General features: G+C 40.4%; 1 protein-coding gene across 9 annotated transcripts in view; it reads right to left on the reverse strand.

Annotated features, from left to right (window-relative positions):
- TEDC1 (tubulin epsilon and delta complex 1) overlaps window positions 1-12950 on the reverse strand; it is a 78814-nt gene that overhangs the window by 47600 nt on the left and 18264 nt on the right. For 6 of the 9 annotated variants that reach the window (XM_072867707.1, XM_072867704.1, XM_072867703.1 and 3 more), the window contains exons 4-5: window positions 7489-7659; window positions 1017-1115 (exon numbers count right to left, since the gene is read on the reverse strand). In XM_072867707.1, the coding sequence (XP_072723808.1) occupies window positions 1017-1115; window positions 7489-7659 (270 nt within the window). Of the gene's footprint in view, window positions 1-1016; window positions 1116-7488; window positions 7660-11854; window positions 12038-12950 lie in introns of those variants that run through there. The other 3 variants (XM_072867711.1, XM_072867709.1, XM_072867712.1) reach the window with 2 other exon arrangements.

Genomic DNA, 12950 nt, shown 5'->3' on the forward strand with positions numbered 1-12950 from the left:
AATATCTTCCTTGAGTAAACAGATTTGGACAGACTGCAGAAATTTGCCAAATATTTATTTTGTTAGGGCTGAGCTTACAATTTCAATCTTGTTTCAGTTTCACATTGAATGAACTTTTACAAACTGATTTGTAAAACAAATGTATTGTATTAAAACAAGTGAATTGTACTACCTTCAAATAATCTGAAACATCTACGACAATTGAGTATTTGTGAGCAGCAGAAATATATATTTATGGGTAAAATAGTACACTAGGAAAAATGATGTTGCCCTAGGAGGTTCTGTCTGAACACATAAGGAAACACTTTTTTACTGTGAGGATGACTGAGCATGGAGCAGGTCACCCAGAGAAACTGTGGAGTCTCCATCCTTGGAGATGTTCAAAAGCTGTCTAGACATGATCACGGGCACTCTGCTCTAGGTGACTCTGCTTTAGCGACCTTCAGAGGTCCCTTCCAACTTCAACCATTCTGTGCTTCTAAAACATTTCTCAAAATAAAGCTGCTTACTACCATCCAAAAAGGTAGTCAACTTGCATAATTTCTGCAATTAGTGAACCCAGCATCAGATGTGCTTTGGCTCTCCTGGAGAGGTAAATCAGATCTCTCCATATTCTCATGACAACCCACTCAGGCAAGGTCACAGGCAGACACTCTGCCTGACTTGCCCAGATGTGGTTACTGGTAGTACGTAACAGCAGTCAACCAACTGATCTAGAATGTTTTATTCTACAAGCCTTTTCTTCAGTGGCACTTTCAGTCAGGTCTCTCCCCACTCCCTGTCTGCCAGTTTTTACAAAACTTAGCCTAATACCGTTATGTCTATATTCTGTCAAACTGGAAGAAACCATTTGGTGGATACAAGTTATAAGTGAGGAGACAGACAGACAATTCAATAATATAAGCCCTTACATCTGTTGGAAACCAAGTTAAAAACATGCTACAAGGAATGCAGTCTTCTGAACAATGTTTATGTAAAGCATACTAAGCATCCGAGAATTACAGGAGAAGCATTACCTGCTTGTAGTTTTCTGGTTGTCTAACGAGATCTGTTTCTGTGATAGAAAAATGTCCAAGGATCTGGTCCATATGAGAGCCACTAGTGAATAAATGGAGCTGGAATAGATTAAGTTAAAAGATATTCGTCAGTACAAGGACCAGATAATTAACAACATCATTAGCTACCATCTAAACGCCTGCATGGATTGGAATGGTGACGTGAACCAACAGTTACAATTCCATTGTAACATTGCCCATTCCCAATGGACAAGTACAAATGTAATTACTACCACCAATACAACAGACCTTTTTAAAACAGCCTGCAGGAAATGATGATCATGCACCACAATCATCTCACAAAATGGTCCATCTGGTATTATTACCAGAACCACATGCAGGAATTGCTACTGCTGCCACCACAGTAAAACTGAAAGATTTCTCTTTTCATCCTGTCTTAAAGTGTTTTTCCTTACACTACACACGCTCTTGTGCATAGCATGAAAGGAGAAGCCATTTACACAGATAGCAGAAGTCTTAACAGAGGTAAGGGATAACCTCAGAATAATTTTTTATTTCTTCCTTTAAAGCAGAAAATGCTACCTAGTTACAGTAAGTTTCTCTTTTGCTGCTATATATTGTTGGCTTTCGCTTACTGGGACCTTGTCCCAGCTGCGCTGGTGATGGTATCATCAATTACTTGATGAAGAAGCTTCCCAAGTTAGTCAAGGGAACAATAAAAAGCAATTCCTCCTATTCAGAGCTGATCCCTTTGTTACTGTAACAACTGCAGCTGCCAAACAAGATAGCAGTGCACATTTGTCAGACAATCGCTCATATTTCATTAATATTTCTGCCAGAAGACAGAGAATGTTTCCTGCTTTTCTTACTTTATTCTAATATGAACTTTATCATACACTTGGGTATTGACAACTATTTTAAAGTTGACAGGCACTGGGTAATTATCAACCCTTCCCTGAAACTTCAGAATATTTTAGCGTTCCTTTCCCAAAACTCAATTCTGGTGACAACCATCTGTCACATGTGCAGAGCTACGCGAGTTTAAAAATAAAAGAGCACCTCCCCACACAATGTTCTTCCTTTCTACTTGCCACTTCTCTCCCTGCTGCATTCTTGCGTAACTCTGGCTGCCAAACCTTTGGGCCTCCAGCACCAGAATGAATTTCAGCCCCTCTTCAAAAGTATGTTGCAGGAACATCACTGGCTAAAGCCCAAAACAAATACTCTAAAGCTGTAACAACAGAGGAATAAGGTGTTCCCCTGAGACCAGACTAGACGGATGCTGGAATAATCCAGTATTTGTAACTGAAATAATCCAGTATTTGTACTTTCACAATCTGTTATTGATAACCACAACATACTGAAGATGAAAAAGGCTTAAAGAGGGAAACAGTACCAAGGTAAAAGTAGCAGATGAGAGAGAGAGCATGCGTAGCTGTTGCTACACGGCACTGGAATGGACTGAGGCGGAGGCAGGTCTGATTTAACCTTACACTAACCTTTGCATGAGAGCACGGGCACAGCCCCCCACTGAGCACCACTTCTGGGGAGTTTCCAGTACCAATTCCAAAACACCCTTGAGCTTAGACACCCTGCAGGGAGATCAGCTTGTCTAATTCACCTAAGAGAAGATGAAAAGGGGGCTTGTTCATAGTTCACATGCTTGCACGAGAGGAAAAACTTCTACTGCATTAAAGAATGCACTATTGAGATCTAATGGCAACTTCACTTTAGGAAAAAACAAAGATTTTTAAACCAAATATCTCAAGACAAACAAGATATATTTAACCAATGTAGTAATTTACAGAGTAACATGGTAGATTCTTCATGCCAAGATGCAGATGCATCTAACAATTGCAGTTTAGCTCACTCATAAATTACTGACAATGAGGTAATCACCCAGCATCAGTCTCTGTTCTCTGTTATTCAGAGATCAAGACTTTGTCCTTGTCCCTTTAGTCTTTTACTACAACATCAGATACATAGATACAACCAATCCAATCCACTGTAATACATCTTATTTTATATTGTTTATTTTAGAGGAGGTACAAGAAACCACTCCGTTCACAGGAGGTATTTCCCAGTGCTGCTCTGCATTCTTACTGACAGAATACAGCTCCTGCTCTTACAGTTTCCAAGCATATTGCAACCATTAGTTTCATTTTACCATGATCTGATAATGCCAATTATGTTAAACTCTTCTTCTATCATCAAGAATTCCATTTAATATCATTTTATTCCTACTAACCTATGTGCATAGTCCACAATCAGATGTTCACCTGCTTAACAAAATTCACGTCTGAACCTGATCTAACTCTCCCCTATTTCAGGTGTAATTTCTGTCCTAGTCTTTAGTGGATGGCGGATAGCCGAAAATAGCCACAGGAAATCCACCAGTTTTGCAGAAACTCACTTGTTCTGCTGTTTCTTTTTACATGCTGATTGTGGCACAGTGCATTTAACAGACCTAAAAAACAATGCCAGTTTTAAACTATACAGGTTCCTACCTGTTTTTCTGAAACTATGCAAGGCTTCTCATTCACATTTTTTAAGGCAAAGTGGTAATTCAAAGCCTAACTAAAATCAGCTGCTCTCCCCTATGAATTCAAGAGGGATCAAAAACCAGGCAGACAGATATTCCTCTGGCACTTGACAGAAAGAGGAAGAAACAGAATAGAAGGAACTGAGAGGCATGCCTTAACACAGTAATTTATCCTTCACGCTTCCATGTATTTGAAGGTATATCAGGTAAATATGTACCACTGAGAATTTCCAGGGAATTATAATGGTATTACTATATTATACTTTCAAAGCAGGCCAACCTGTTCACGTCGAGAAGCCATTATAATGTTATTCAAAAGCTCATAGCCTCAGGCTGCAAAATTCCTCAGCAACAGAGAGGTTAAGATTTCCCTAAGGAAGTCTAAGGACATGTGTGTGTCTGTAAGCTTCAACATGCCTTATGGGAGCTGAAGTCACTGAAAAGCAGCTCATCAGAAGAACTAGCAAAGAGGAACAGCCAGTCAGACCACCTAGCAAGCAATTCCCAAAACATGACCAGCTGTAGCTCCAGGAAGGCTTCCCTCTTCAGTAACCTACACTGGCTACTACAGAACTTCATACCATCAACCTTAAGGGGCTGCGGGCAGGACAGAGTAGATAGAGGCCCCAGCAATCAGTATCAGTTATCATTTGTGTACTTTAGAGAAAGAACAGCCATTTATTTTTGCCTGTTTCCCCTTCATATTTCCCTCGTACTGCTCCCTTACCCTTTCTTCAGTAGTATTTCATTAAGACATGAGTCATCACTTCTAACCTGAAAGTACACGTCCCTGATCACCCAAGCAATTCAGAATTTTTTCACAAAATCCTAGAAACAGAAAAGACCTTTGGAGGTCTTTAGTCCTACCTCCTGCTCTAACAAGGACTATCGCCAACATCAGTTTGTGGCTTTGTGTATGTGAGTCTTGGAAATCTCAAAAGGATGGAGACCATTCAGCATCTCTGGTGACCTGCTCCAATGCTGCCCATCATCCCAGAGAAGCTTTTTCTAATATGTCTGAACCTTCCAAGCTGTAATCAGTGGCCTCTTCCCCTTTGTCTTCTGGTACTGCTGAGAAGACCATGGATCCATCTTTGTAACTACCATCCTTGTAACCACCCATCAAATAGCTGAAGGCAGCTATTAAGTGACCTCTCCCTCAGCCTCCTCTCCACCAGAGCAAATAAGCCCAACTCCCTCAACCTCTTCTTGGAGGTCATGCCCAACTTAGTCCTTGACTATCTTGGTAGCCTCTTGCTGGATCCTCTATGTACAATTCTTACTTCCAGTAGCAATATCCATACTTAAAAAATACAGAGTGGAAAAGCAGTCATCTCCTGAATAAGAACATATTTTCCAAGTGTGATGTGTTTTTCTCAGAAAGTCCCAAATAGAGAATATGGTATTTTAGAGCCTGTGTGAGTCACAGAATGAAATCTGTGGAAGTGTCGCCACTGCTTGGCAAAAATTATAGCTGGTGATCAGCAGTAAATAAGACTGTTCCACAGCTGAGATACATAACCTGTTAAGTTATTAAACAGAGCTAGTAAAAGCCATAATTATCATTTTGTAGAGAAAGTCCTCTGTAAATCTGTCAGCATAATTAAAAAACATAACACTCATTAGCCTTTTGCATACTGTGTTTGTGGTTTATATGAGAAAAGCAACAGCTCATATAGAGGTCATATTGGGTCAGCTCAGTCTTCTAACACATAGCAGACTACTTTAAAAGTTTTAAAATTAATGCAGTAGCACAGCCAAAATTTCTCTATAAAGAGTCAAGAAATATCAGTTATTGTTTATGCAGCTGTTAAATTGTATAAGTATGTTATATTTTGTGTTACCGTAAATGTTAACATTAATGTGGCACTGTAATGAAGTCCCTTCCAAAGTCACTTTTACCTTTCAATTTTCCTGCTTTTAATTCAGACTAAAATACAAATCAGAGCACTGTACTTTATTATAGCTCTGAACAGAACTCCCACAGTTGCACATACATATCTGAGCACACATAATATCAGTGTGTGATCACATACGGAGGAGCTGGGCTCCAATCTATCCTCCTGTGTACACATCCGTGATGGCAGCCCTCTACATACACTGCAGAACATAGTCTGATCGTAAGAATCATCACCAGCACCGCTTATTGCTTTCAGTTTAGTCCAGTGATGACTGTTGGAGAAGGCAGTAATGGCAGCTTTGGGAAACTGGATGAACAGAGAAACATTCTTCCTCCTGCTTATTCTTCCAGATTCTGGAAATCGTGGTCCAGGGAACTGCAGCATAACTAACCTGTCTCTTACATTTGTCTGACTGTAACAGTCCTAACTTTAGCAAACATTTTTCCTTGGATAGCCACAGGGGAAAAAAAGTCCAAGTTTATTTCAAAGTACAATCCCCATAGGAGGTCATCATCTCTCCTGTCAATGAGTTTAGGATGTTGCCCAATCAGCACATCTCTTCATCACTTCAGTGCCTGATCTGGACCATTGAGAGTATCTCTGTTTGTACTCAAGGCCCCAGGTTCGACCCGCTCTTAATTCTTCCTTGGTCTCATTAACTGCAAGCTGAGGTATTGAAGCTGCCTAATGATTTGTTACTGCCAAGTACTACATAAATCAGAGCACTGATGATGAGTTATGGAGATATTTGCCTCACCTACTATAAAAATCAGCATACCTTAAATAGAGGTAGCTTATCAAGGGGAGAAGATGCCAATCATTTCATTTGAGTTTTATTTATATCACTAAGCCACCTCTCCCAATAGCTGCCTGTAATCTTAGTGCAAAAGCCAAGGACTGCACCTGCACTTACAGTGAATTGCTATCTTCATTCCCAGATCAGGAAAGCACATTCGCAGTGGGCAACGAGAAGCAAAAGGTTATTTTAGATGCTGCACACACAGCACCTGATCTTTCCCTAGGGCTGTCAATCAGACATCTTCCCTAGCAATCAATTCATGTAAAGAACAAAATGTAACCTCATTACAGTTTTCAGAATTGCTCTGTCAGACACAGGATTAAAACCAAGAAGGCATCTTCATTCAAAACCCTCTTGGTTCTGATTCTGACAACTTTCTGATAAATGTTGTTCTTTGAGGAGAAATTTCTCAAAACTGTTCTTAGTCTCAAAAAGGTTTTCTGTGAAGGTTCTGGGTACAATACCAAGTGGCTCCATATAAGTTACCTGAAGAGATATGAATGGAGAAAGGGGGCCTAGGGAAGACATTACTGAATAACTTCTAGGACTATCTTTAGCACCATTTTTTAGAATTTGTCTCTGCAGTCACCATCACTGTCAACTTTGGGACTGCAGGCTGTTTCCATCCTAAGCAGACATGATGCTCCCAGATGTCTGTGATTTTCAGACAGACATATAAACATTATTGATAAATGGGAACAGAACTGGAATCTTAGCAATGTAGAGACCACTATTGATTCCTGATTTAAAAGCAGGTAGATTTTGGGTTCTGCTCACATGTTTCCTAGTACTTCAGAAAGGGAAACTGCATTTTATTTTGCTGCTATTACTTCCAACATCCATGCTCAGTATTTTGAATCCACATTTCCGATGAACTTATAGTTCTGAATCACCGCTTCTTGTCTGTGGGACCAGAATGCTCTGTCTTGCTTCTACCAGGCATTTTCTAAGAAAAATGGAGAGAGCCTATGGTTGCAGAAGTTACTAATCTGCCAACCTGCAAGAGAGACTTTTATACAACAATTATAACCTTACAAACACTGTACATATTTCATTTTCTCATGGTTCTGCCCCACTGGGGAAAGGTGGGAGTATTTATATTTAGAATAATTCACTCTTACCTACAGAAAATGCAGAACTAGCAAACAAGAATAATTTGTACATTTAGCACTAGCTGACAAGGCTTTTAAATAATAAACAATGCCATAGTGAGTTAGAAGAATCATTTACCTTGTGCAAAAGTTTGCATTGCTCTTGGTGCTGAGCATGCAAACTCCGCCACTGGAACCTCAGCCTCCCATTTAACCACTGAAGGTATCGAACATCTACTCTGCCTTCTAGCCCATATTCAGGTGCTATTTCAGTTGTACCTCTCTGGCAGTGAGGCAGATCATCTTCACACTAAAAGCAGAGGAGAATACCGAAATGTTTTAAGTTAGCTGCAACACTTTCAAATCATTCAGTAGTGAAGAACATACAAGGCAAATAGGCCAAAGAGGAAAAAAAGTCCCCCAAAAAGGAAGTAAGTTCCAGCAGCAGAGAGAAATTGTAATCTTTTAGAATACAGGACTGGGAAAAGCCTAAACAAGTGCTGAAGTCTGGAATAAATATCAGCTTCTCAGCGATGACGTGGTGAGCTGTCTCCTCTCCCATCTTTCATTTTCTGTACCCAGGAAGACACAGTGTTCCCGAGACAGCAAGCATGTTCTTTACCCAGATGGGAAAAATCACATTTTGACTAGATTCTAATAAGTCAAAGAACATAAAAAACAGACTTAGCTCCTCCAGTGTCTTCCCGAAAGTGCTGCAGGCTGTAGTTGGTGACCCCATTTTGTAAATCAATGCCTTCTATAGGGACAAAATTGTGGGCCTGTGCTTACCCAGCTATTTTCTTTTCTCCATCCAGCATTTCCCTTCGTGCAGGATAGAGGAAAAGAAACAATCATCCAGCTGACATTGGCAAGGAGTCCACAGAGGCACTCCCAGCTACAGTTGCACACCTGTCTTGCCTTGTTTTGCCTTTCTCTACAGTAATTTGGAAAGAAAGGAGAAGCTAAGAGTTCCCTTTTGTTCATCTTGTCCCACTCTCCTTGTGCTTCAGGGAAGAAAAAAAACAAACAACCACCACCTTCATCTTCTGGATGAAATTTCTCCTTGGCTAATGGCATAAAGCAAACAAGACATTTCTGTCATATCTCTTTCCCAAGGAAGATGGAGGGAATTCCACCTCCCCCAGCCTCTTGCACAAAGGGATCACTCACATTTACAACAGATCTCTCTCTCTGTTTTCAGCTAAGGCTCCTGCAGATTGCAAATTAAAAAGGGAGGAAGATATGGGTTGTTTTACTTCTGATGCCAGTAACACCACTTAAAGTAAGGCTGAGCTGTCAACTTCATCCAGTCTATAGAAAGTACATACAATAAACAATCTATAATTCCAAATTTTTTACTACAGCATATCATAAGAAGTAGAAATAACATAGAACTATGAAGGCCTGCTTATTCAGAACGGGTGTCCGCCAGCTAAGAAAGTGTATCCCAGTTGTTGGATTCTCAAGACATTTCTTTAAAGTGGAAATTTAAAAAGCCTACTTGAAACATGACTGTTTTCAAGAAAACACTTAAGCAGATATTTGGACCCATAGACCTTGATGGTATTTAAACATATGTGCTTCCCTGGCTTCACAGACTTCCATGTTCAATAAAATCTTACAAAGATTCAGTTGGCAGGCAAAGCTTGAATGTAATTCCAATTTGGATCCTAAACTAAAAATGCAAACTGTAAAATGAAAAGAGTTTAATCTTGCCTTAAATGCAGATTTCAGCAGAAGTGTATCTATAACCGTAATCAAATAACTCCCTAATGCTTGTTTTAACCTAAGTATCACCTCAGTTGACAGGGCTCTAATACAATGAGTGTTCATATTATTTATAAGCACAAAAATGCTGTTCTGGTCACATAACAAAATGTATCAAGATTACAGGTTTTTTCCCTTTGCTCTGTGGCTCAGATAAATGCATGTTATAAATTACAGGGGCGCAGGGTTGGTAAAGGGCTTTTCCTTTTAAAGGCACAGATTGATCTTTTTAAAAACAAACCAAAAAAAAAAGGACTATCTCCTTTGTGCCAACTGCAATGTCACTCTTTCCTCAGTTGCTTTCAGCCCCTTGCCCCTAAATCAAAAGGCACTGTGTCCCAGGGTGCTGCAGTACTAGCTAAGTACCTTCATGGTTCAGATTGTCTTGCCCCCACCAGGAGAGGTTTCTGGACTGTGATTACCAAGTTGTCCATAAACATGATGAGCCAAGCAATTGGATATTAGTCACTACAGCAGAGAAAACGCATGTGTAAACAATATTAAAAACACCTCACATAAGCAGCCAGAAAGCCTCAAGGCCAAAGAGACTTGGGATTCCCAGATTAAAATCTGCATTTTCCGTAATTTACAGTTCAACTCCAACTTCCCTGGTTAGAGATTTCAGAATGGCACAAATACTGCTCTCCTGGGGATTCATTTCAGGAAGGAATGGCATTAGACTCAATTGCTTTGGCAGTACAGTGACAAACACCATGCAAAGCTAATTTTATTGTAGCAACCTGCCTTATTAATATTAAAATAAGGAAGCCAGCCAATGCATTTTTAACAGGATCTCTCTATTATTTATTTCACAAACTGCACAAAAAATTTACTTTTACTATGAAATACTTAGCCTGGCATAAAGTAAACAAGGTAAAAAAAAAGGTCTTGCATATCATACTATGACCTCAATTTCTAGCCCCATCTTTACAATCTAAGACTATTTACTGCTCTCCCAGTGGGAGAAAAATCACCAGCCCAAGCTAGAGCCTTTGCTTCAAATATCACTATGAATTTATCTAATCTATGCAGCAATATGGGTGCACACCTACATCACTTCTGAGATACAGAAGTGCATATTATTTAGTCAAAGTCATAAAGAGAGCAGCCCAGGCAACTACTCAGGGCTCTCAATGGCCTCCCCGCACTTAGAATGCTCCACACAAGCTCTGGAAGAGATCATTTCATAGCCACTTACCAGAAAAGCTTTTTGCTTGTAAACTGTTTGCTGCAATTAATGTTTCTCTTTGATTCTGTTTCAGAGAAGGGAGGCGCACGGACTCCAGCTACATAATGGTGCCACAGGCTTACAGTACAAAAGCCACATCAGCACGTATCTATACCCTCATTGCAGCATCAGAGTCTTTTCCCATTGCACTGGTGATATCAGAGCTAGTCTTGTCAAACTGGACGATGTGGACTCGCCAGAGCACCTGTGATTAACGTAACTTAAGCAGAAGCTACAATGAAGCCCCTCAATTCCACTCCCACTGTAACACACCCCAAATGAGCTTTTCTGTCCTAAAAGCTCGAGGTACTGCTGTTAGAAGATCTCAATATCCATTTATTGGCAAGACTTAGAAAAGCAAGCACAAGCCTGATGAAGGTGATATGCATATATTTACATGAACTCTCTTCAAGCCAATTCCTGAACTACCACCCTACCCACACTTAGGAACTTAAACCCAGCTCTCCTGTGGTAAAAGATCCAGGCAAATAACCAGCTAAGCCCCATAATAAATACATGTTCCAGGACACCGTGCATCACCATCCCAACTAAGGTAGCTTCACAAACTACAAAACCTACCCCAAGCTCATAAATACGTCTCTGGCTTAGTCAGAGCTAAACACGGTTTATGTCCTAAGAGCATATATTTAAAATTTTTGCAAGGCAGCCTAGAATTCAGTCTCCAACATCACACCAGTTTTGCCCTAAACATTCCTCCCTAGGCTATTTAAAGTCAAATTGTTATGAAAAAAAGATGCCAGATCATTCTTAAAAATGTGTGAATGCACTTATGGTTAGACAATGCACCAAGTACAAAAACAGCCAACGCAGTCCTCATGGCACAAGTGCCCTGAGCAGACAAGACAGATTCACGAAACACACTGAACTAAAAAAGCCACTAGATGTAAAAGTACTCGGAGGGAAAGAATAAGGGGTGGGAGAAAGGAAGGTGTGAAAAAAAGACATGGGGATATATCAGTTTTCATTCACATTCCATACACATTCCATACATTTGAGCAAACAACTTGTATGCAGCTTGCTTAGAGAGAAAGTGAAGATTAAGAAGTTTCAACTTTTATAGCAGAAATAAAGCTTTTATTTTTGGTTTGAAATACAAAGCAATTCCATGGTACTGGAAACTGGGGAGCAGTTCTACCAACAGTAGATGGAGATAAATTAAACAAGTACTTCATCACACAAGTAGTTCAAAGAACAACATAAGCATCAACGTGTTTGTAGACTTGTGAGAAGGGAGCACTTTTTGCCCTGCTTGCTCTATTTGAGGATTTTAGTGACCTGGTATGCAGTTGACCTTGCTCTGTTCATATACTTTGAATTAAACGCCAAAAATTATTTTAAAGCAAAATTCCTTGCAGAGTCGGTGGAGATCTTACAATATGCCACAAGCAGTACAGCAAAGAAAACCCTTTGCTGTGCAACTTCATCACACTTCTACACTTTCTGTACTTTCACAATTCATACAGGTATCTTAATGCTTATAAATTCTTACCTTAATAAATTTACTGTGCCCTGCACACACAATGGAAACGAGAAGGCCTGTGCTGCCTGCACTGCTGTAGGAGCAAGGCCACGCAGGGCTAGCACCGAGAGATGCTCTTTGCCGACTGCCAGCTGCCACCTGCCGGTAACGGACAGACCCCGGCCGCCGCCGGCCCATCCCCGGCGCGCTGCGGCTTTTCCCCGGTCATCCTCCAAATCCTTCCAGGATCAGCTCTCTGCTTCCTTATTTGGACAGCCAGCAAACAGCCTGCTGTTCTTCCCGTGGAGAAGCAGCCCTACTGCAACATGGATAATGTGTCTAACCCATGGATATATGCATTAAGTCAACTCCCTGACATTAATCCTTGAGCAGAGCAAAATAAAGCAGCTGCCAGTTAAAACCGCTAATGCATGCTCCCACCCCACTACTCACTTTCACCCGAGTTAATCTGGGTCTAGACAGGAACTATTTAGTCTCAGGTACTACTCAACTACAGTAAGCACGCAGCCTGGTTTCACGAAGGTGGGAAGGAGCACATCTAGATCCCCTGCTGCAGGACTCGGGAAAGGCAAAGCAATCACATAAATCAAGCCAATAAAGTGCTTCTGCAGCTTCTACGGAGCGCTCGTTCTGAACAGCTCATAATTCAGACAACGGTTTTGATGTGACATAACATATGTTAACTGGTGTAATTACAGATCTTTTAACAGAGTGTAATTTTTTTTAAAATTAAACACCATAGCCAGAAACAACAGTATCGAACATGCTTTCCTAATTAATACAGCCATATATCTATGTGCAGGAGGGGAAAATGTGAGAAGGAACAATTTGAACAGATGAATGCAAAAGGGACAACACTCTTTTCATTAACAGCACCATCAACACCACTAATTGGATTTCCTCCTAGACAAGGTAGGATCCAGATTAGATGTATGCATGGAAAGATACATGGTATAAGAACCCACTCCCACATGATGCACATACCAATTAAATATCCAGATATTTGCACAGAAGAATGTTTTCCACAAACATAAGTGCTCACAACGTAGAAGTTATGCTCATAGCGTATTCAGCAATTAAAACAAAATAAAGTCCTGTGTTTCCG

The sequence above is a fragment of the Ciconia boyciana genome, chromosome 7 (genome assembly GCF_034638445.1).
Source record: "Ciconia boyciana chromosome 7, ASM3463844v1, whole genome shotgun sequence".
Classification (NCBI taxonomy): domain Eukaryota; kingdom Metazoa; phylum Chordata; class Aves; order Ciconiiformes; family Ciconiidae; genus Ciconia; species Ciconia boyciana.